At 39.9% G+C, this 23,037-nt stretch overlaps 4 protein-coding genes across 5 annotated transcripts; 2 read left to right on the top strand and 2 right to left on the bottom strand.

The window, feature by feature from the left end:
• Positions 1–34: 34 nt before the first annotated feature.
• serping1 (serpin peptidase inhibitor, clade G (C1 inhibitor), member 1) lies at positions 35–3,824 on the bottom strand. Of its 2 annotated transcripts, XM_029145696.1 has the most exons (12): positions 3,666–3,824; positions 3,301–3,348; positions 3,063–3,171; positions 2,806–2,967; positions 2,344–2,625; positions 2,035–2,247; positions 1,500–1,643; positions 1,185–1,388; positions 958–1,097; positions 654–876; positions 239–516; positions 35–153 (listed from the first exon to the last, which is right to left on the bottom strand). In XM_029145696.1, exons 2-11 carry the CDS (start codon positions 3,346–3,348, stop codon positions 266–268), a joined length of 1,776 nt encoding a protein of 591 aa, XP_029001529.1. In that variant the 5' UTR covers positions 3,666–3,824; the 3' UTR covers positions 35–153; positions 239–265. The 2 variants fall into 2 exon arrangements, with proteins under 2 accessions (XP_029001529.1, XP_029001522.1); XM_029145689.1 differs by having other exon boundaries at positions 35–516.
• Positions 3,825–4,687: 863 nt separating this feature from the next.
• On the top strand, positions 4,688–7,793 carry tmem134 (transmembrane protein 134). The gene is made up of 8 exons (XM_029161477.2): positions 4,688–4,989; positions 5,447–5,688; positions 5,779–5,846; positions 5,940–6,026; positions 6,117–6,193; positions 6,412–6,456; positions 7,269–7,322; positions 7,427–7,793. The coding sequence occupies exons 2-8, from the start codon at positions 5,488–5,490 to the stop codon at positions 7,507–7,509; spliced, it is 615 nt and encodes a 204-aa protein (XP_029017310.1). The 5' UTR covers positions 4,688–4,989; positions 5,447–5,487; the 3' UTR covers positions 7,510–7,793.
• A 913-nt stretch (positions 7,794–8,706) lies between these two features.
• aip (aryl hydrocarbon receptor interacting protein) lies at positions 8,707–12,359 on the top strand. The gene is made up of 7 exons (XM_029157009.3): positions 8,707–8,864; positions 9,346–9,528; positions 9,618–9,806; positions 9,923–10,099; positions 10,239–10,380; positions 11,018–11,241; positions 11,365–12,359. Exons 1-7 carry the CDS (start codon positions 8,766–8,768, stop codon positions 11,368–11,370), a joined length of 1,020 nt encoding a protein of 339 aa, XP_029012842.1. The 5' UTR covers positions 8,707–8,765; the 3' UTR covers positions 11,371–12,359.
• A 56-nt stretch (positions 12,360–12,415) lies between these two features.
• Positions 12,416–15,698, bottom strand: cdk2ap2 (cyclin-dependent kinase 2 associated protein 2). The gene is made up of 5 exons (XM_029157022.2): positions 15,555–15,698; positions 14,380–14,535; positions 13,884–13,975; positions 13,313–13,433; positions 12,416–13,224 (listed from the first exon to the last, which is right to left on the bottom strand). The coding sequence occupies exons 2-5, from the start codon at positions 14,432–14,434 to the stop codon at positions 13,157–13,159; spliced, it is 336 nt and encodes a 111-aa protein (XP_029012855.1). The 5' UTR covers positions 14,435–14,535; positions 15,555–15,698; the 3' UTR covers positions 12,416–13,156.
• Positions 15,699–23,037: the final 7,339 nt, after the last annotated feature.

Here is a 23,037-nt window from a genome sequence, read left to right as displayed (position 1 = left end):
TTGTCTGGTCAGACAGATCAGGCGTGACGCGGGCTTTGTGAACGCGTGTTTATTCATCAGCGTTTGAAAGCAAATCCACATCCAAGCCAGAATTAATCACATCTGATTTTTTTCATCAAGCAATAAAGGTGTTCAACTGGTTTATGTTGAATCCTGGAAAAAAGCAAGCAGAGTAACACAATGAGGAATTACCATAGTTCAGTAATGTCAGACAGGCAGCACAGCTTTCTGTTCTAACCACGAGCTCCTGTTAAGTTTTCCCCGGTCACTCTGGGTCGGTCACTCTGCCGATGAAGAGCGGCACGTTGGCCTGGTCGCTCCACAGCAGCAGGAGGAAAGGCCGCAGGGCCGAGAAGGACGGGAAGGAGCGGGAGAATGAGACGCTGGTGACGGCGCCGGCCTCCACTCCTTTCTCTGTGAGCGCCAGCGTCGCCCGGTGTCTGGCGTCGTCCAGAACCAGCTTGTCTGTGGAGTACATGCCGCACAAGTTGGCGCCCTCGAAGAGTGACGTCAGTCCTGTTTAGGGCAGAGCCATTGAGACGTCAAGAAAAAGGAAGGTGCAGTCATTTAAAGGCACACACGGACACAGAGAAACAGAGTTGAGAGCTTTAGCTGTATTTCTGAACGTGAGCGGACGGGAATTGGAAGCAAACCTAGTTTCTTCATCAGTACGTTCATGTTCGGCTCGACATCGAGCTTGATGTGAGGCAGAGTGACCTCGATTTGCTGAAGGGCGATCGTTTTCATGTACTGGATCATCTGGCGCACGTTGCCGTCCGTCATCCTCTCCTCCACCTGCTGCAGGTCCGCTGCGCTTTTCGAGCGCGGCAGCAGGACGTAAAGGCTGGTTTCGCCGGTGAGAGCAAACCTGGCAACCTGCGACGTGCAGCCACCCAGATGTTAGTGTTCAGTGAATCCAGACTGGGAAGCACAGGTGAGTGTCGGTGTGTTTGTTACCTGTGCCTGTAGCTCCACCACATGCCCCATAGCGGCCATGTATTTCTGGTGATAGAGGGTTTCCACCTTCACTATGTCGCCGTTCAGTTTCGTGAACCCTCGTTTCTTTGGCTTCTGATCAAACTTGACTTTCCACTGACCTGACACCAACACATACACAGCTTATCAGTGAATACTGCCTCCACAGGTAGCAGACGCACTTGGGCAGACACGTGAACGCTACTGACCACTGTAGGAGACGGCATTGAGCAGCATCAGCTGTGTTCCCGGTGACACAGTATCAACCAAGTGTGTGACCTTGTTTTTGGTCTTATTCGCCACCCAGCTGTTGATCATCTGTGCGTTTTCCTCGCCGTTCTCCAGCAGCTTGATGGGCTTGGCTTCATAGAACTCCGCAGACTGGGCAATAAAGGACTCACTCAGATTCATTTCTGAGGAAACAAAACAAAGAACAAGAACTATAGAAAACTATATATTATTGTATGTAAGCAATGCACGTAGCAAGAGGCTACTTTGCGTGTTCCACACAGTGATCGTAATACGTGGGTTAAAGAAGATCTGAGAAGCCATGGGCAATGAGCTGGACAGCTTGTTCTTCAGCCTTCTCATCTGGGAGTGAATACAGTGGAAGTCATGAGGCAAAGACACCGCTCTCTCAATGTCATCGCGTGTGGTGTCCCTCGCACCTAAAGGGTACACAACAAGGAACAAGCGATACTTGGTTGCATAGAAAGCCTCAGAATACATCTGACATTTAATGGAAGTGGAAGGAAATTGCTATGACATTTTAAAGCGGTAGAAGGTGACTTTCAAACCACCTAAGGTTGCCTTCTCTACATACACACTTTAGATGGATAAATTGGGATGATCATTAAAGGACAAAGTTGAGTCTGCAATGACGTTTGATTAATCTCTGGTAATTAGCACCAAACTACATAGATCTTTATTGGAAATATTAAAGCTTAATTTCTAGGATGTTTAGTGGAGGTTCCCTGAGAAAAACAGGTATATGTACTGTATATATGGTTGAGATGGTTAAAGGGAGCATTTACACAACTACAGGATAAAGTTTCTTACCTAACAATAAATGGGAGAGTGCTCCGCCGATGCTGATAGGAGAGAAGAGCAGGTTGCTCGTGGGGTGGATATGTCTGAGGTGAGAATACAAGCTCATAGAGAACTCTGTCATGGATTCTTGCAGTATGGCTTCCCCTGTGCGGCCGTCCACGTCCATGCAGGCCTCCCACGGCATGGTGAAGTTTTCACATGAGAAGGATTTAGGTATGGCAGCTGCTTAAAAACAGTTAGGCAGGTGGTTAAAATGGACATTAGCGATAAGCGATTTTTGTACCACGTGGCATCGTGTAGAAAAGAATGGCAACCCACCTTCGACAATGAGGTACACAGTGCTCAGCTTCTCCCCATCAGCAGATTCACAGTGGTAGGTTCCAGTGTCTTCCATGGCAACATGTTTCACTACGATGGTCTGATCATAGTCATTTGGATAAACTAGCATAATCTTCTTATTATTTTCATCTTCAGTATGCAGTCTCTTACTCGGCTCTTTAGACCAGCGAGCATTTTCACTGACTTGAGTGGTACGTGGCAGATAGCAAGGGAGGTAAACGTCTGAGCCTTGATTTACCTTAATGGTGAAGCTAATGGACGCTGTAACGAGAGGCACGAAACGTTTCATGATAAAATATCATTCATAATATCTGACATGTGATATGGGAATCCAACCAAGATCAAAATGTTTATATAAAAACAAATCAAAGTGCATATAACCCTAATAATATTATCAATAATAATAATAATAATAATAAATGAAGTAGGCATCTAGCTCACCAACAACTGCGATATTGTACATATTTATCGTCTCTGAGTTTTCTCTCTTCACCAAACACACATATTCGCCCTGGTTGGCAGCAGTTACAGGGGATATGGAGATATATGCTCCATCTTTTATAACTTTAACTGGAACAGATGACTGTGCATTTACATCTTCACCTGTATTAAATGAGAACCATACTGTCAAAATGTGCAACAGTGCAGTTTTCCAACAAAGAGAGAAAAATGCTGCGAGGTACACAAAAAAAAAAGACCGTTGAATTTCCAGGTAAAGGTGGCTCCAAAGATGTCTTCTTCGCCCGTAAGACATGGCAGCTCCAGGGAGGAGCCAGGTATCACCCGGAGATTTGTGCATGAAGAAAGCTAATAAGAAACACAATGTAATGCTGACAAATTAAAATGTCAAGAGATTTAAAATTGTTCCCCAATGACTTCATTGCTCTGCAAAATACTAGATAGATACTCAACAATCTGCCGAAGCTTTGATGGTACCTCAAAAATGAGCAGCAGCAAGAGGCAAAGTACAGCCGGCAGTCTCATCTAAGCACAGATCAAAGAGTAAAATGAGTGTTGAGTTAATGGAGTTGTTATTTTGCAAGAAGGGATTTCAAAATGATGGCACCAAGCTGGAAACAAGATCAATATGTGACGCAATTTGGGAAATAAAAAACAGTTAAACATCACAAACTGTTATGATTTCGTTTTTTTCTGTCATTTCGCTGCTAAGTGATCAATGCCATAAAACCTTTAGAAGCCAGTATATTATTTCTATAACAGCAATATCCAGATTGTAGATAATAATGCTTTTGTTTTGTGAGGTGATGATTGCTTAAAGGTATAAAAAATACATAACTTACAACTCTTGAATATCCAGATGTATTCACATTCAGCGATGAGAACAGTTTTTACCAGGTATTCTTCTGCCTAATCCTTCACCATTTACTAAACGTACCTCTGCTCCCTCAAACCAACTATGACTAAACTATGACTGTTGATTTAGAGACGTTTGTTTGCAAAGCACAGGTCTACTGACTTTCTGGAAATCACGAGTCCACATGTTGGCAGAAGATACTGTGTGGGATGATGCCTTTTAATTAGCTTGAATGTAATTTACTTATTTATTGTCATAAATACTTTATCAGTTAACTGATTAATATTAGCCATTATTACATTACTAATGAATTAGGATTACTAATTAATGTGTACGTTTTGCCTAGAGAAAGCACATTATAGAGTATTTCCTAACATTATTCATTTTAGAGTTGGCACAGTGTTGTACTGGTGACTAGAGCTGCTTTAGATAAAGCGGCCTGTGTCTGAATTTATTTGTCAGCCTGATACCTGTCTGTGAAAAGGTTCAGTCCAAAGGCATGTAGCTGCAATAATCCCCCACAGATGTGAATGTGAATGGTGGTTGGAGTCGTCTCCAGCACCTCAGACAGATGTTTGTACTTGGATGTCTAATGTAGCTCTCTAATCAAAGTAAGTTGAAATTTGTCTTGCTTTTATAGTACAGTATTGAACCATGGAAAAATAAGTCATTTGTGTCTGATGATTATCAGAAGTCTTATTTGTCCAGTTGAGTTGCAGGTCCTAACAACTCAACCTTTTTCTTTTTACGTCAAACTGTTTCAGTTGTTTTCCAAAATAGTTGTTTAGTTGAAGACCACTCAAATAAAAAAATACCTTAAATAAGAATACATATAACTACATATAACTCAGTAAGTGCACAGTAATCTACTAGATAACTAGTGTTATCTAGTACAAATATTATTTTGTTTTTTTAAACAATTACACCAAATATTAAACTAGTGAAACACATTGTTCCCATTTTTGAGGGCCCTGTAGATATAGCGCTGCAGACCACGCTCCCACACTCAGTATAGCTAACCCCACAATTTATATAAGTTATGGAGTCGATCGATGACTCGATCCTCTATTGAGCGGACTGACGCCTGAGAAGACCTTTGGGCGTAATCAGTCGTGTTCAATCGAGAACCGGGTGTTGTGGGAAAGGGAGAGGTTTAAAACTTATACAGACGCGTTTTTCTTACATAGAGGCAAAACAAAAAGTTACAGAAGGTAGTTACAAAAGTTAGCGCAGATAAAAACACAATGTGACCTGCTTTTACACAAGAAGACGAGTGTCACCTCGCCGGCGATTTAAGCTACTTAAAAACAGTAAGTTTTCGCTCGCTGATCGTTAACGGAAAGGCAGAAACAATGGCAGAGCAGCAACAGCCGCGGCTAACAGAGCAGCTAGTCCGTTTCTTAAGCGGTTTCTCAGCTACATATGTATTTTTTTGTTTTTGATGTTGTAATTTAAGCATTCTAGCTTTCCAACTTTTCTTTACAATAGTTAACTGGATTAAAGTTTATAAGTAGCTAACTCCTCATTATATAATACGTGCACTGTAAAACAGCATTTTATATGCTTATATAAGAGAAACACTGGCAGCATGTTTAATTAATCGACAAATGTCAATAAAGCCCCTCTAATCAACAGTTAGATTTTTTTAAATATTCTACTGTGGGATTCCCAGGCAGTATGCATTAGTCGGTTAGTGGGGACCAACTGCTGACAAACAGTGATGATGCAGTAACGTTGGTAACTTTGCCTTTTCCTCTTAACCCACAGTGAGCCTCAGGCCACAGGACCTCAGGGTGTAAGAGGCGACCATGGCAGCGCAATTTAGTATTGATGATGCCTTTGTATTGGAGGGTGATGAGGAGGGAGCTGTGTCAGACGGAGAGACGGGGGGATGGAAGGACCGAGACGGAGGAGAGATGACGTTTGGTCCTCTGACCTTCTCTAAAGCTCAGACTCATCCTTCTCCCAACGCTGGTGCCGCACCTGACCACAGTAACCTGAAATACCAGGTACACCTAAAGTACTACACACACAACATAACCAGGGCTATGTTGTTTACTTGACACTGCAACTTATGTTTTTGTGCTCTGTTTCTGTAGAATTTGGAAAATGAAGATGCCCTGGGTGACAATGGAAATTCTTCATTCAATAACTTCTTCAAAATCAGGTGTGTTTTATATGTAGGACAGTGGAGCGGCTTTGTTTTTATCCTGTGTGTTCTCTGAATGTGTTATCAAATATGCCTCTGCTCTGTTCGCAGTGACCCTGCAACCCTGTCCTACTGCAGCTCCCAGTGGTCCTTCAGCACCTTGAGTTCTGTCACACAGCTTTCTGCTCACTGCTGCGGGTAAGTTCAAATAACTCAAGCACACACCGGCACTCTTCCAAACAATGAAACAACAACAAACAGTCTCTTTGAAAAAAATGTGCTGCTCAGGTGGGTGTCCCATCCGCTGGTGAAGAAAAACAGAAGAGTTGTGCTTGCTTCATTCCTTCTCCTCATTACTGGAGTTGGTGAGTCTTAAACATGCGTCTTTTTACATGAACACTCGCTTGTTTTTCAATTTTGCGTCAGTCACTGACATGTTTGGCACTTCACATAGTAAACTTTGTCCCCTGTTGAATCACTGTTTATATTAGATCTTCCCCTAGATATCAAATGGAATGAAAAGTGTTGTATTATACAAATACTGGGTTGTCCTTATCCCTGAATAATTTACTTTATTTTTTAGCTCTTATTTTCACAGGTGTTGTGATACAACTGAATCCAAATGCAGGTAGGTACGACCATTAAAATAATAACAAATGAACAACTTTTACACTTTACTAGACTCATAAATACATATTTGTATTTTGTAATTTATATATTTCATTTGTGGCAAAGTTATTCAAAGTTTAACTTATGTCATTACAAAATATAACAGACATGCTTTTTTGTGTGTGTTTTGAAATGTCATAATTCCGAACAATGTATTTTACTGGCATCTATGAATGTGAATGCTGGCTACACGCAGTCATAACGTTTTTTTTTTTTGTTAAACTATTTTAATGTATTCAAACGTGAATGTCTGCTGGGCTGCTTTTAAAGATTGAGCGGTCTCTTCAGGTCAAAGTCTCGATTCTTGTTTGTCAACCTGGCACTGTAGGTCATACACTAGATATTTAGCTCTTATTTTACATCCATTGACGGATAAAGCTTAAAACGTACGTATGTACGTAGAACACTGACTGTGACTTTTGGTTCCCATAGACTTGGACCTTAATTTAACATTTTGATCTCTTTATTCTCATACTACAAAATAATAAAGATGTATACAGACTGCTTTTAAATAGATTTAAATAATATCTTAGTGATTTATAGGAGGGATATACGTACTTTGGATATAAACTTTAAAGATTGTGACAAACATTTATATGTGTATTTCTGTGAAATAACATAAATTCTTCTTAAAACACATCCCCCTCAAAAGCTTTCAGAAGCATAGATCAGGAGTTGTCAACAGGCTTTTAGAGCACATGGCCTGAATGAAAAGTGTGAATATATTTCTAGTACAAAAAATATTCAATAACATCATTCTCATCATTGCAGGTGTTTCAAGTGCTATTTTCTTTGTACCTGGAGTTCTTCTCTTTATCCCTGGAGGTAAATCGTGGATTTAGTTGTTAAAATGTTGTGTGGTTGTCTATTAGTTATGCATCTAATACAAAATATCATGTTAAAAAATGTTTTTTTTGCCCGTTATGTAGTGTACCATGTGATTTACATCAGCTGCGCTGTCCGGGGAAGAAGAGGCTTCAAGTTATTCTACTTACCTTATTTTGAAAAATGACTTTATATGAGACACTTCATTTTCTATACATTTTTGTTTGTCTTTAAATGAATTCTATGTTGACACTTGCAAAATGTATTGTTACAAAAATGTATTACAATAATTGTATAGTTGTTTTTACTTGTCGTTGTAATGACCACTACTAATTGAACCACTCAGTGCCTAGACTTTGTTCCCACTAAATGAACTTACTGTACAAGGAAGGAAGGATTTTCGTCTCGCCTGTGTTTTCTATGTTGTGTGAATAATGACTGTGAAATTACAATAAATCTTTAGTATTTTAATTTGTTTGAGTTAAAGTTGTTTTCCAAACTGTTGAATGTTTCCCAGTTTTTACTTTAAACTATTTCCAACAGAAAAGTAGGATCTATGACCCGATAAGTATTAAAGCACAGAAATCTTAAACCTGCATGCATAGACATCTAGAAACGTTTAAATTGGTATATTCTCCTTACACAAGTTACACAAAACACATTCAGTATTGCTTTATGCATTGTGTATTATTTAAATCCTATGTGTTGAATTTACAATGCTTGTGGTAAGCGAGCCATGCTTGTGTGCTGTGCTTTAGTGATTACATATTATATTTAATTAAGGAGCCTTGTTTTTTTAAATGAAAATGAATTATTTTATCCACAATATATAACAAGTACATAGTCATTTTGGAGGCGGCAGAGTGCATTGCTTTAAAGGGTATTATTATCTACTGTCATATTTACTTTTCAGCAAAGGAAAGAAATGGACTTTTTCCACATCTGGCACACCCACATGTCGCTCTTTTGATTATTTTGCCTACTCTCTGGACTGTGTAGGTGTTTTGCATTTGAAAGGGCACAACTTTAATTATTTATTTTTTTAAATGCAGCTTTTTTTTGTCTTACAATAATAGTTCTCCAGTTGCCAATGCAGACCCAGTATCTCCAATCCTGACTCTCAGCCCTGCTGTTTTCCAATGATGATCAACTGAGTAGGACAGACAACCAGCAAAACCATTTCATCTGTGGTCTTTAAAAAAATAAAGCAGTGTCATACTGCGGAAAATCAACTTGTGTCATTTTGCGTCTATATTTGTCATGCATTATTACGCAAGATTGTTTTCTTTCTGTGAACGTGTTTATCTGCAAGATGTCTCAGCCTTTCCATGACCTATGTAAACACTTCCATTGTTTACGCATAGGGGGCGCTCTAGGGCGTCTCGTGATGCGTCGGGCTTCGGGAAACATCGTCATCTCTCGTGGATCGACACTCGGTCAAGGATGGAGGAAGAGGCACGCAAGCTTCTCGAAGAAGGTATAAGAAAGAAGCTGGTTAGTCCTGGCAAAGGAGAGCTGTCGACTTTCCCCAATGGAACCAAGGTAAATCTACAGAGGTCACGGTTCGAGTGGTTTGATTTGGTCTGTAGAGTGTATGTAGAAAGAACGACGAAGCGCGTTAGCTTCATGCTATCACCAGTTACATCTAGGCTAACGCTGGGCTGTAGTAAACTGCTACTGAATATCACAGTAAACGCGCCGGGCCTGTAAAACCACGCCGCCAACAATATCCAGACTTGTTCTTCCTTTGCTGTTATTCTACCTCGGTACGGGTGTTTTTTTTAAATCTGGGCTACAGTTTTCCCTTTTTTCGTCTGATGGAAAAACAGGGGGCGGGACAGGATGGTGTGTGTTTATGATTGCTGATTGGTTAAAGTACAGTGTCCATCAAATGCTTAAGGTTGTAGTAGGAATGATTATGACAGCGGTGTACACGCGGTACCTGCGGTGTCTGTAGATATAGATTTTTTAAAATTCTAATTAAAAGGTAATTTATATCTCTCGTCTCCCCTGCGACTGCCAGGTGATTTTCCACTACCGCACCAGCCTGTGTGATGGCACAGTGTTGGATGACTCCCGAACCATGGGGGGACGCAGCAAACCCATGGAGCTCATACTGGGCAAGAAGTTCAAACTCGCTGTGTGGGAGAGAGTCATCATCACAATGAGAGAAGGAGAACAGGCAGAATTTACCTGCGATAATAAGGTGATTGTGAACTGGTCCCAATAGATGTGACAGAACGGCCACCTTGTTTCTTCTCGTCGCTGACTGTGTTTGTGCCTCTCCTCCCTCAGCACACAGCACTGTACCCACTCGTATCGCAATCTCTGAGAAACATCAGCGCTGGTAAAGACCCATTGGAAGGTCAGAGGCACTGCTGTGGCATTGCCCAGATCCATTCGCACCATTCATTGGGGCACAAGGACCTGGATCATCTTCAAGCCAATCCACAGCCCCTTGTCTTTGCTATTGAGCTGCTGCAGGTGAGTGGGCAGTGGAGAGCAGGCTTTATAAAAAAGCATTTATAAAAAGTTTATTTCTTATATCAAAACCTTTATCTGCTTAGTATACTGATGTCCAGTCTGTTTTTCGGGCTCAGGTTCTTCCCCCGGGATCATTCCAGCTTGATGTGTGGGCTATGACGGACGAAGAGAAACTTGCACTTGTACCTCAGATTCATGAGGAAGGCAACGCGCTCTTCAAACAAGGCAAAATACCAGAGGCTTCAGAAAAATACTATAATGGCATTGCCTGCCTAAAAAATCTACAGATGAAGGTTAGGGCAGAAATATGTTTTGTAATTTTTGTAAAAAGCATAAATATACTATCAATATGTACAGATAATAAGCATTTGTTATGCTGTAATACATGGAGTATCTGTAATGCTATTGTATGGTTTATATTTGTTATATCAGGAGCATCCTGGAGACCAAGCGTGGGTAAAGTTGGACCTTATGATCACACCACTGCTCCTCAATTACTGCCAGTGCAAGTTACTCCAAGGCCATTACTATGAAGTCATTGAGCACTGCTCATCATTGGTCTTCAAGTATGAGGGTAAGCATTGTTAAATGCCTGTTGGCATTTGAAAAAGAAAGATGAAGAAAAACAGATTTAGAGACACACTTTTCCAATTTATTAGTCTGTGCATTAAATATGAATAAATGTCATTATTTAAGGGGTTATGGGCAGGTGGTAACATTTGCTAAAAAAGCCAATTATTTTGTTTCAGAATATGCATGGGAGACTTTGCCAGTTCATGCTTATTTATGCACTGCTGGACTACAAAAATTGTTGATAAGCAGAGATGCTCCATACCTTTTAATTTGGAATTTTATTATTCGCCAACAAGCAGTTGGCCAATTTCTGAATTTTAAGAAGTCTTTGTAATTTTCATAAATTGCAGTTTTATCGGGTAGTTTATTCCTGCCAACGCAGCTACACAGTGGTATTTTCCCAACAGTGGCTGTTTTTGGGGCCTTTTGTGTTGTACCTTCACTTCCTGCTAAGTGGAGCTAGGGGTTCTTGTGGAGAGGGAAGAGTTGCAAGTTTTTTACAAACTTATATATATACATGACATGCTCCTGCTTCAATAGCTATAGTAGTAAAATAACACATCCTCAAATACAGTTTATTTATAATGGAGACGTGCATGAATATGAAATGTTTATTTACTTCCTGTCCCACATAACAGACAACGTGAAGGCTTATTACAAGCGGGCTAAAGCTCACGCTGCAGTGTGGAATGAGACAGAGGCACGAGAAGACTTTGCTAAGGTGTTGCAGCTGGACCCGTCTCTTGGGCCGTCTGTGGCCAAGGAGCTGAAGGCCATGGAGGAGAGGATCCGTGCCAAAGAAAAAGAGGAGAAAGGTCGCTATAAAGGTTTATTTTGTGCACCAACAGCCACTGCCACTACAGTAAGTCTAGTTGGAGTTTTTTTAATTTGCATGTGTCTCTTTTAACTATTAAATTTAAATGAAAAGCTTAATTATCATGATACAGTACAGAATTTTAAAGGTAACTCCTCTTAATCCTGACAGGGTTGAATTGAAGTGATGCAGGCCAATTCCAAGATGGAGAAGCTGCAGACACTGCTGGTATTTCAGTTTTATCCATGATGCACTTACGCCAAACTTTATTCCGTCCTGCCCAATTCGGTCCACACAGACACATGCATTGTTGTGTTGTACATTGTCAGGTTGTACATAGAAACAAAAAGGTCTACTATCTTTAACATGGTCTCTTGCCTATTTTATGTGAAGTCCCTCTGTAATGGTAACAGTTTTAATGAGCACATGTTGCTGTTTGTTTGACAGAAACAGTAGGTGTGTACTAACCAGCGGCATTGTTAATTCAGTGACTCATCTTCGGGCTATAGCAGCTCTCAAATCTGTCTCCTGCTAAGCTGCTAGAGGTTTCAGAAATCTGTGATGTTGTAAAATGACTAGCTCAACGAAATGAGCTACCTACAGTTGTTAACTTCAGCAATGACCTTTACACAATTTGCAGATTTTTATTTAATGATGCTTTTTGGGATGTTTATGAAAAGTCATTTTATGGCAATTTATATAGTGATCGCCAGCGCTAGAAACAAATAGATTTATTTCTGGAACATTTTCTGTTTTGAATTGTAGGCCCAACAAAGTACCCTCCAGGAATAGATTTGTTATTATGTTTTGCTCAAAGGACACCATGTACTGTCTTCGCACCTCCACAAACCCTGTTCTGTCTTTACAATGGTGGAAGTGTATCGCCGAGTAAATAGGAGATCATTATCTCTTAGTAGGTGTGACATGGAAACAGAGCAACCTTTGTCATTATATATATATGAAACGTATATATATGCTTATCTTTGCTCCTTATTTCATTTATCTAAGAAATACTAATGTTCCAGCTGAGATGTAGTCAGTGACACCTGCAGTATCTTCTTGCTTAGAGTTATTGATTCCTTGTAAACACATTGGTCATTAGAACATCCTTCCTGATGTGAGATGCTTGAGGTTGTGATCATGTATGAATAAAATGTTTATCCTCAGCTTTACCGTTTTCAAATATTTTATACCAGTATACAATAAGAAAAAAAAAACAGTGTCCACTTGTATCATTTTTTATAGATAAATGCACACCACACACTCAAAGGACAAATATGTGTGCACTGTAAAATTAGCAATTATTCTTGAATTGCTGTTTAAAAAGGAGGAGCATTTATGTTTAGTGAAAAATCTGTTGAAATCTTTTACCTGCTAATTCTACTCAAACCGATTGTTTTATAAATAAAAAAGCTGACTTTTTTTTTCATTATTTAATTAAGATATACATACCGAACTGCAAAAATCTGGTTTACAAAATTTCCATACTAACAAATTGACTTGATGTACAGAGTTTTGGGGATTGAGAATCTAATAGTAAACTACGACAGACATTAAAAATAAAGCAACAGGTAATGGTAATGAGGTGTTTGCAATATGCTATGAAAATGTAAGCGGTTGTGCAGAATTTAAATTTAAGCCAAATTGATGAGTTTCATTTTTGAACAAATACTTAAAAACAGTACATGTCCACTTTCCCCAGAGTTTAGTAAAAATGTGTTCTTTTTGTTTCAGACATGCTTATTTCAAAAATAGAAAACTGCATGTTACAACCACCCAACAGGTCATACTCTGTTAAATAAAACTGGTGTGGTGGATTTTAGGGATACAAGAGGGTTGTAACTCACATATAAAAACAGAGCAGAGAAAGCACAAAAGGTAGGAGGGCTTTAAAAAATGGTTGTAAAACTGACAATAAGTTTCTATAGGTAAAAACTGGGGGTGAAGGAATCCTTTCAAGAGGTTATGTGCGGGCACTTCTTTCCGTTTCTGCGAGACACTCCCTCACCAATGCACGGGCGTGAATTATTCCTGGGCAAGAGCAATACAAGATATTAAACTGCTCAATACTGACTCAATAAAGTGCAAAAATTGGTATTACTTGAAAAGTCCAACATACCTCTCTTTAGCCTTTCCATGGCACTCTTGCTCCCAGCATACGTAGGCCTGATCTCACGGCTCATCTCCTCAATGACAGACAGCAGCTCACTGTAGGTGGACCCTTGAGACACTTTGACAGGCTATTTGTGTGTTTTTGTTGGGGGAAAAATAAACCCAGTAAGACTTGTTAGAAGCTGAAAATGTAATAACAGTTGAAGAGAAAACAATTAAACAGGGTTCGGTTCATTAATCTGCCCAACTGTTCCTTTCTAATCCTCGCTGAATTGCTATTATTTCACAGCAGTAACTGTGAGCTTCCATTGTATTAGATAGATGTTTAGACATTCATATTCAATCATCTCATGTAACAGCTGCTTTTTAGAACTTTTAATGCACATCTATACTTAATAGTGGGTACAGCTGTGGAGCAGTAATTATGCTGCACTGCAGATAAATTACCCAAAAAACAACTGTTGTGTTTTTATTATCTTTTATTATCTAAAATTAGTGACAGTAGGGAATTTTAACTTAACTCTGTTGACTTCCAAGTGAATTTGACTGAGCGTACACTAATTTTTGTCTTAACATACCTGAACAAACCCCATAGAGGGTGGACCAAAGTCACTGAAAGCTGGCCTAAAGGTGGACGATGAGGGGAGAGACGGAGAGGGCACAGAAGAACCTGGAAAGAACAAGAGAACATCTTAATAAATGCAGAACTGAAAAACAAACGCTCAATGAAGGTATTAGCAATAATTCACCCTCAGGTTATTATTTTGCTTAGGCCAATTAAGAACACAATGTCTTGTACAATTTTCACACAACACAAATAGATAAAAGCTGTTGGTTTCTTTACTATTCTCGCAGAAAATGTGAAAACCTTTGGTTTACATATAACCATAGGGGGGTGATAATGATGTTTACTTCTACTCTTATTACTTGAGCTACCTAATATAATATATAATAATATATAATATCTAATAGTCATGTGTTATGTAACAGGTTTACAGCCATAACACCTATAGTCTAATCTAGAGTCTAATTCCATCTATTACTATAATATAAGGCTGTGACGTGTCAGAGTACCTGGAGGAGTGTGGTTGGAGCCAGATGGCGCAGGAGCAATGGGCTTGTAACTCATTGTGATGTCACCAGTGAACTCCCTGTACAACGCGCCACTTCCTTCGGTCCCGTCAACCCGGGGCTTATACAGCTTTACTGGTGGTGGTGAGCTCCTAGGAGCTGATGCAAAGAAAACAAACATGCTCCATTACAATCAAAAACATATTTATAACACTTTGTATAATACAAATTAATCTAAATGTTTTTTAGCCTAGCTCTTAAAGTTTATTAATTAAACCCTTGCAGTTGCCTCTATAATTGAGACCAGACTTCGGTGTAACACCTGATGTCTAACATGCTTTTTGTTGTTACCGATATGGTCAAATGTCTAATTTCCAATATTCCATATATTGTCTCTGTAACTACTTACGGCTAAATATTGCTTTAAAATGCAGTTCATTTGTTCAGTTTTTTTTTATGAGCAGGACAGGGTCAGTCAGTCACTTCATGACTTCTCAGCTCTCTGTTGTCAGTCACACTGCACAAGTTAATAGTTACTGGCACTGTAGTTAAAGCTAAATCCACTTTGAGCAACTACAGCACCAAAATATTGTGTACACGTCAGTGTACCAGTATAAACAACCTAATTACGTCTGAAAAGACTAGATATCATTCAAAGAGGACAAATTGGGTAGTCTAACACCATCATTTCTGTGCCATTATCAGATGGTTAGTTTAAATTCTAAGCATAATGTAACAGTTTTACCGCTATATAACCTCCATCTATATGTATCAACAGTAACTAAATTAAATGAAACCACTTTTCAGTTAAATCTACTAGATGTCATTTGTGATCACTAACGCGACATCATGTTTCTTGTGGCTGGACACAATTTCAAGGGGGTCGATGTCCTAATTTCATCGTGGTCATATACAGTCGTACTCACGGAGCCAGAGACTCATGAAACAAAAGCTGACGTTAGCTGCAGAGGAAGGTGTCAAGCTAACCACTACTTGGCAGCGTTAGCTAGATTAGCTAGCTCTCGCCGGTTAGCATAACAACAGAGCAGAAGGCAGAACAACAGTCCTGTTCGGGTGTTTTTGTTCTACAGTTAGATGGTGAAGGATGGAAAGCTTATCTACACCTCCGGCCACCGACAAGACAACAAACGATTCAAAAGATTCATCTTTTTTTTTACCTTTCTAAAGAGACTCAAAATCTTGCGCTGGACGCGAGTCCGAGCTTCCTCTCGGTGTGAGTCTGCGCAGAAGAGACGCGTAGTACATCTACGAGTGACGTGCGTTTTTTTTCCCGTTTCTTAAAAAAAATGATTGGTTCGTGAAGGCGATTGGTTGCAAAAGTTGACGTCGACAGGAATCACGGAACCGACAGCCATTCAAAATAAAAGGACGTCACGATAAAACGTGCATCTTATTACATTTCTTACTTCGCAGAAACTACAAGTTAGACAGAGAGAGCAGATGGTTTGGTCAAATTTTACTGGGGGACTGTTTAAAATAGGTTGTATAGGATATATTTCATTCCAATCCACAGACAAAATAACAAGTGCGCAGCTCAGGAGAACAAGTGGTCTGTAATAGTCATGGATGGAGTGCAATACAATAGAGGTGATTCCACAAGCACTGTACATATATAGTGATAAAATCCGTCTCTGTATTTGACCCATCCCCTGGTAGAGTAGTGGGAGCTAGTGAGAACTGTCTTGCTCAAGGGCACACACCCAGAGGTGCGATCAAATCAGAGACTTTCTGCTTCCCAAACCGATGCCCTATGTCTACAAAGGTACCATGCGATGAAGATTGAGATACATACTTAAATGGTACAGGAAATGGAAATATTCTCGTAAAGTACCAAGTTTATTAGGGTACAAATAGGGAAACTGTCAGGATCATCAAGTTGTGTCACGTTTGCTAGTTTGTTTGGATTGGACTTTGAATTATTGAAAAATTGTGTGAAAAAAGTCTTTTCACATTTCAAAGAAATGTCAGCAGAGACACAGAAGTGAGCAATGAGCAACATTTTAACTGTCTGCAGTGTCAACTTAGTGACTGTGATACGTAAACTCATTTCAACAGACACGTGCCTCAATTTCTATAAATTAGAGGTCAATATTTGGCTCAGATGTCCCCTGGAGCTCCTGTACAAGCAACCAGTGTTTCAGTCCCTGGCCAACACACTGCACGAGCATTTGTTTAAAACTGGCATATAGCTCAAATTATGCTGATGCCACTTTTATTCACCACTTGTCACAACAGGTTGTCCAGGAAGTAGGTGGGTTTGCCACCTCTATTCATATAGGAGAGTTTTAATTAATATACATATGAATAATTCATGAATATGAACTGGTCCTACATGTAACATCATCACTCATATTTGTGCAGTGTTGTTTCATGTTACAATAAAGAATATTCACCACCTACTGGAGCAGGTAAGTGCTTTAGTCAAAATGATAGACGTAGCCCTGACCTGACCATTAGCTGAAAGAAACGGTCATATTTGGCCTAGAAAATTCCAGCCCTGGTTTGGTGAGACATACAGATGTTTCTCAAGTAACATTCTCTTATAAACCATGTGAAAGAGATGAGCAGGTAGCCTTTAAAATGTATTCTATACAAATCTATGTCTGGATGTCTGTGACCTTCTTACTTTATTTCTTTTTTAAAAATTAAAAATCAAAATATATTTACTTTTCTGTCACTGTGCAGCCTCAAAGTAAGCTCAAAATAAAAAATATAATAACATTTTTAAAACAGCCACGATAACAAACCAAGGGATAAACTTTGCTGGTTCACACACACATTCCTACAGTCACAACAAACCCAAAGCTTTACTTCACACACAAGAAGCATAAAGTGGCCAATTTCTGCAGATGCTTCAGCTCCTAAATGTATGTCTTTGTTTCTCTGGACCAGCCAGTCACAGTGCAGACTATTGTATATTTATAGAAGGGTAGAACTCTGACTCGTTTATCACCACAGGAGCATGGACCAAACCCAATGATGCTTGGAAGAGCAATATCAAGAAAGGCACCAGAGCTATGAAAGGAGAGATGGAAAGAGGAACCAGATGAATTGAAGTACTTCCATAAGTACAGGGAAAGATACCATATGAAAGTAAAACGAATGTGTTGCCTAACAACTGGAACATTCAGTGGAGCAATAGGAAAAAGAATGGCACAGTGGATTAGGTTCAGGCACAACCTGCAGCTCTGTGTGTATCCTTTATTATTCTTATTTTTTATTTATTTATTCCAGATAATAATCTAGTGCAAAAGGAAACCTCACAAACATTTCAAATGTTCCATGATGCTTTAGCAGAAAAAGAAATGAAATATGCACAATATCACAATACTTTTTCAGCGACTGGGAACAACAAAAGCGGTAATTTTAAGAATATGTACCAACTCAAAGGGGGAATGGAGGAGGATTAATGAGAAAGCATTATACTATGCAGGAAGATTAGATGTGGAGGGAGTTGTTGAGTAAACATGCACCTTAATAAAGTCAAAGCAGGAAAAGCATGGCCGCTGTGTTTGTGAGTTTTAAAAAAGGTTCTCCTTCCAGCATCTTTTTGTTTTTGATAAGGCTTCTACGTCTGGGATTTTTATCTGGAGACCAGAAATGGCGAACGATGGCTCGAATTCTCTAGGGCCTGTGTTTGTTGTCCAGCTATGATTATTGTAGTGTTTATAGATCTCATCACCCTGAATGTTGGGGGGAGAGCTAGATGATAATAAATGATAAAAAAGTAATTACATATACAGGTATTTGTGAATCTGAAACTAAAGGATTGTCAAATGCAAATAAAACTGGTGACAGCAAATTGCTTTTTAACATGAACATAATTAAAAGTTACAAAGATGACATCTCTGATTCAAGGTTTGCCATTAAAAGCTAGATGAGTCATTGTGAATCATGCCAGTAACAAACTAGGCACTTGTGTTTGTACACTGTTGCTGTTTATATAAAAACTGAATTTTTTATAGAATAAAAAAAAACTAAATCTCTAAGCGTGTTGTTACCTTGGATAAGAAGCTACGAATGTGACATTGACCAATCATTGTGCATTTGTTGGATGGTGTGCTCCTTTCCGCTGCTGCGGTGGCCATTAAGGCTTTTGACAGCACAGCAGAGTGAAACAAACAATAGCTGTGTTCCAGTCAGTTATCTCAATAAGCCTCAACAGTTACAATGTGGAAGAGAGTGACATCAAACTTCATTGTTTTCCATTTAAATACTTGGCCATGCTTACTTTAACAAAGCCAAATGTTCTCTATGAAAAAGGCCTTTCTGAGCTCTTTCTGCCTCAATGGTTTTACTTTGTAACTGCCTCCAGTGCTGCTGAGGCAGCTGTTACATCACTTAGGGGTTTCTTGTTGGTCTTTGTTTGATGCTTAATGCACCTACAGCACTTACACTAAAGGTAATCGATGCACTCCCTGCAGTTCAGTCACAATCAAACCCTGAAAGTTCACAAAGCATTGTGCAGATTGTCTTTTGAATTTTTTGATGGTGGCACAGAAGAAAAGCTGGCTACTGCTCATATGCTAGAAGAAAGAGTATTTCTTTAATGTTTAGAACATAATGTTCTGTTAGAAGGACAAGCTATGAAGTGTGTAATATCTTTGTTAATATTTGTACCTTTGCAGATGTGAGAAAACAGCTATTTATAGAAACATGAAGCTGGGTGCACTAAGGTCTTTTCTTGCCTTGGATTTCTGGGACCTGTGTATGTTTTTGGCAGCTACATGGTGCTGTTGTCTCTTATGACGATGACTACTACAGGTACAATGAGCCGAGAGACTCTGCTGTTGTCCAGGTCACAGTTTGCTGGAAGTGATGGAGAAGGAGAAGTTTGACAGCAGCAGGTCCTTGTTTGCCTCTTTGCCCGTTTTCACCAACGCCAGCTGAAGACTGTCCACTTGCAGTGAGTCAGGACTGAGATGATTCAGTCTTGTTCTGATGTGTGGCTGGCTCCGATTTTATCAGAACCTCTCTTCGACAGTGCACCCCCTCAGCTCGTGTATTCCAGGTGTCTGTTTTTGGGTCAAGCTTGTGCTTTTTAGAGCTAATAGGTGGTAGCTAACAGCAGGATAGCTGTTGCCACAGTGCTGTATCTATGGTAACGTCTGCCATCCTGCCAAAGTCACAAGTTCAAGACAGGTCCCAGGAAGTTCACCTCAGAGAGAACAGCCAGGCAGAGAAACGAACAAACAAAAAGACAACGAAAGCTGCTGCTTTAAAAATAAATTAACAATATTATTTTATTCAGTGGATTCACTATTTAACGTTTTAATCTTATACTATCCTGGAAGTCAGATTGCTCTCTCCCTTTCTCATCCTAGAGCTCTCAGACCACGCCCCCTTGTATAACTCCGCCCTCTGTATAACCACGCCCCCTGCATCCAGCTTCTCCGAGACTCTGACGTTTCCTCTGCCTCCAATCATCAGTCAAGCCAACTCACCTGTGCTTCCCTTCTGCCAGTGCATTGGGCCCTTGCTGGATCGTCCACCTACCATGACAGTTCGTCACTCCTAGTACGTTGTCATGTAAACCCTTTTTGCGTTTAGCCTCGTTAGCCTTGAAATGGGTTTAGCCACGTTAGCCATTTGCTCAGCCATGTTTGCTGTGTTTTCTCCATGGTCTAGCCACGTGGTGACGCATCGTTATAGATGCTTTGTTGTCCTAGTCCTTTGTTACCTGCCCTTTGATGGAGTGCTTTTACTTTAAATCAGTATCTGTGTTTAAGTGAACTTCTTTCTTTGATTAAAATAGGCTCTTCTATCTATTCTGTGGTTGTCCTTGGATCCAAAGAGGACGCCATTCTGTGTTTCAGATCGTGACACTAACTTTCTATGTATTGTCGCTGCAACCTTTCAGACTAAAAGTTTAAAATACGCTCCTAGTAATTTAGACACATTCATTATCTTTTGAGCCTAAAATCCATCTGAATCCATTTTTTTGCAGTTCAGTGAGCAGCATGTATTAGGCTGAATGCTATGTTGTGATGGACAGTTTTGCTTTTACATAAATGATATATAAACACCTCTTGATTAATGATTAATGCTTGTTTTCATTCGTCTATTCTAAATATTTGGTATGTCGTGGAGTTTGTGAAAAGGTTGAGTCAGTGTGTGTGTGTGTGTGTGTGTGTGTGTGTGTGTGTGTGTGTGTGTGTGTGTGTGTGTGTTTGGGCCAGCTGCTGAAACCAAATAATGAATCAAAAAATAAATAGATAAAACATACAAATACAAATTAAAATAAGCACGAAAAAAGACAGACACACCTTAGGCAAACAGATCATTAAGAAAATAATGTTGTTAACTATTAAATTAATTTTAATAATATTGTTAAGGCATGTGCATACACACATATATATATATATACATACATATACACATAAATGCATATGCATATATCATATACATATCAATCCACCTATGCAATATCGCAGCTATCATCATCAAACATTATGACAGCAGTACCTATTTATCGGTTTTGCTGTTATGTGTCCCACTACCCAGTCCCACCCAGTCAAACAAGTGGAGGGAAGAGACCCAGTAGTCAGGGAGCCCACACACCTTCAGTTCCAGGAGGGCAGTTGTCACGACCCAAGCCGCCCACACAGAGCTCCAGGCAGAGCTGCAGCAGCCACAGAGACAGCACTCGAGGTCAGAGTGGACCACCGTGGGTCAACGCTGTCCGCCCCATGAGAACCAGGTGGGAGGGTCAGTCTGAGAGAATGGAGCCAGAGGACCCACGCCCCGTAGGGAGCCCGCCAGGAGATGCCCCCGTGCCCAGAGTGGGGCCTGCCCCCGTCCGCCACCCCCACAACAGCAATGCCCATCAGCCCGACTGTATCCCTCGGAGGCCTCACCAGGACTGCAACATCAGGGTGGCAATGGGTGAGGTCGGCAGACGAGACCACCCGGGCAATGGATCCACACACCCTGAGCAGAAAACGGACCCTCCCATGCACCAACCGCACCACATACATAGACACACTCATACGTGAACTTACACTTACTGTACATAGGCACACACATACATGAACACACTCTACCACATACACCCTCCCAATCATCTATTCAATCAGTTATTCTAAAAGTACTATTGTACCAGTAATGCAGTGTTATGTTAAAATAAAAATAACAGTTAAAAAAGACTGATTTGCAGATTTAGATAACGTCTTTTGTCTAAAACTGGGACAGAAGGAGCCAATTTGAATTTTTTTTAGTTTTTTTTTTACTAAGCTGTTGGGAGCCACAGTGCCAAGAAAAAGAAACCACCAATTTTATGATTTTCTTTTCAAATGCTGGTACTTTTAGCACTTTTCTTGAGATGTTTTGGCTCGAATGCCAGCCACGTCCAGATTTTTGCCACTGTGGGTGACTAATGTGGGCTTTTTTCAACAAGCGCTTAGCTGTGGGGCCTCATACACCAGCACTGTAACATGTTACAGGCCCACATACAGCAAGTTATACCCAGTCCACTTCTCACAGAGCAAGATGTTTGATTTGCTAATGCTTTTAAAAAAAGAGATACCTGCAATGTCTTTGATTTTCTTCTTTAATGGGCAAATATTATACTAATTTCACTGTTTGTGCCTAATATAAAAGCATGGTTTAAGGTGGATTTGTCCTTGTAATTAATTTGAGACCTGCTATTGCAGATCAAGTAGTGAAATTATCTACTGAGATAAAAAGACCAACGTTTGCCCTGATGAATTTCCCTTTTCATTTTAATGTAGAACAGAATAGGATATGACTTTATTAATCCCACGATTTCTGTAAAAGTAAATATCTCTAAATGGAAAAAATCAGTATAAAAGAGACAAACATTTCAGAAGTTGAATTCTGTTCAAGAACCACATTTTAATATCCTGTTGGAGTGAAAACAGAAAGTGAAGAGGCAGCCACAGAAAATTGTTCATTGCACATTTTAAAATTCCTAGTAAAACATTTAGGCCCTGAGAGAACACTGAGGAGATAGAGATGCCATTCTCACAGAAACAAAAAGGCCAGTAGTAAAGAAGAGGGAGAAGATATATTCATGTTAGCGTTCATGATTCTTTCCAGTCGGTCCTCTTGGCTGACAATCCAGATGCTTTATTTTCCTATAAGTGTATAAATGCATTTATTTCCCAGAATGCATTTCAAAGACCAGTTCAGCTCCAAACAGTCACTAGTGAGCAGCCGATGGACAGATACTTCCCACAGTCGTACGCAGAGACAACAAACAGAGCTCAAACTGAATATTAGACTTTGTTCATGTAGCGGACAGAACCATGACCACCCTCACTGTAAGTGCTGCTTATTCAGATCTGCCACTGTTAAGCTTTACAGGCAGTGGTTCAGTGATAAGTAGAAACAACAGCTAAGGATTCTTAAAGTACTAGGTTTTATTTCAACTTTTAAGCCAAACATACACGTCCAGCTCTGCTGGTGAGCATTGTTCTTTCTCCTGAGCGTAATATCTGTTATTGCATTTGGAAGTTTAATTCGCTGTGGGGCACAGAAGTATATTGTTAGGCCAGTTTCATTGCAAATTATGAATCATCCTCCAGCGGAGGAGTTTTTTATTTCTTTTCTATTCATGTCATGACCCAAGATGGCGGATCCAGTCTGCAAGGATACATTTGGACTGAGTCAGAGCCAGAG

Source organism: Betta splendens, chromosome 1 (assembly GCF_900634795.4).
Source record: "Betta splendens chromosome 1, fBetSpl5.4, whole genome shotgun sequence".
NCBI lineage: Eukaryota > Metazoa > Chordata > Actinopteri > Anabantiformes > Osphronemidae > Betta > Betta splendens.
The sequence above is the reverse complement of the archived record's forward strand: the minus strand, read 5'-3'. Positions and strand labels throughout refer to the sequence as shown.

What these genes read in the sequence shown, in the direction of transcription:
- serping1 (XM_029145689.1), bottom strand. Translation starts at nt 3,348, where the DNA reads ATGAGACTGCCGGCTGTACTTTGCCTCTTGCTGCTGCTCATTTTTGAG. An exon ending in CTTTACCTGGAAATTCAACG is followed by an intron (nt 2,968 to 3,062) that starts GTCTTTTTTTTT and finishes CATTTAATACAG; the next exon opens with GTGAAGATGTAAATGCACAG. An exon ending in CGTACTGATGAAGAAACTAG is followed by an intron (nt 517 to 653) that starts GTTTGCTTCCAA and finishes TGCCCTAAACAG; the next exon opens with GACTGACGTCACTCTTCGAG.
- tmem134 (XM_029161477.2), top strand. Translation starts at nt 5,488, where the DNA reads ATGGCAGCGCAATTTAGTATTGATGATGCCTTTGTATTGGAGGGTGAT. An exon ending in ACAGTAACCTGAAATACCAG is followed by an intron (nt 5,689 to 5,778) that starts GTACACCTAAAG and finishes CTGTTTCTGTAG; the next exon opens with AATTTGGAAAATGAAGATGC. An exon ending in TCTCCTCATTACTGGAGTTG is followed by an intron (nt 6,194 to 6,411) that starts GTGAGTCTTAAA and finishes TTTATTTTTTAG; the next exon opens with CTCTTATTTTCACAGGTGTT.
- aip (XM_029157009.3), top strand. Translation starts at nt 8,766, where the DNA reads ATGGAGGAAGAGGCACGCAAGCTTCTCGAAGAAGGTATAAGAAAGAAG. An exon ending in AATTTACCTGCGATAATAAG is followed by an intron (nt 9,529 to 9,617) that starts GTGATTGTGAAC and finishes CTCCTCCCTCAG; the next exon opens with CACACAGCACTGTACCCACT. An exon ending in TTGCTATTGAGCTGCTGCAG is followed by an intron (nt 9,807 to 9,922) that starts GTGAGTGGGCAG and finishes TTTCGGGCTCAG; the next exon opens with GTTCTTCCCCCGGGATCATT.
- cdk2ap2 (XM_029157022.2), bottom strand. Translation starts at nt 14,434, where the DNA reads ATGAGTTACAAGCCCATTGCTCCTGCGCCATCTGGCTCCAACCACACT. An exon ending in CTCCAACCACACTCCTCCAG is followed by an intron (nt 13,976 to 14,379) that starts GTACTCTGACAC and finishes TGTTCTTTCCAG; the next exon opens with GTTCTTCTGTGCCCTCTCCG. An exon ending in CATGGAAAGGCTAAAGAGAG is followed by an intron (nt 13,225 to 13,312) that starts GTATGTTGGACT and finishes GCTCTTGCCCAG; the next exon opens with GAATAATTCACGCCCGTGCA.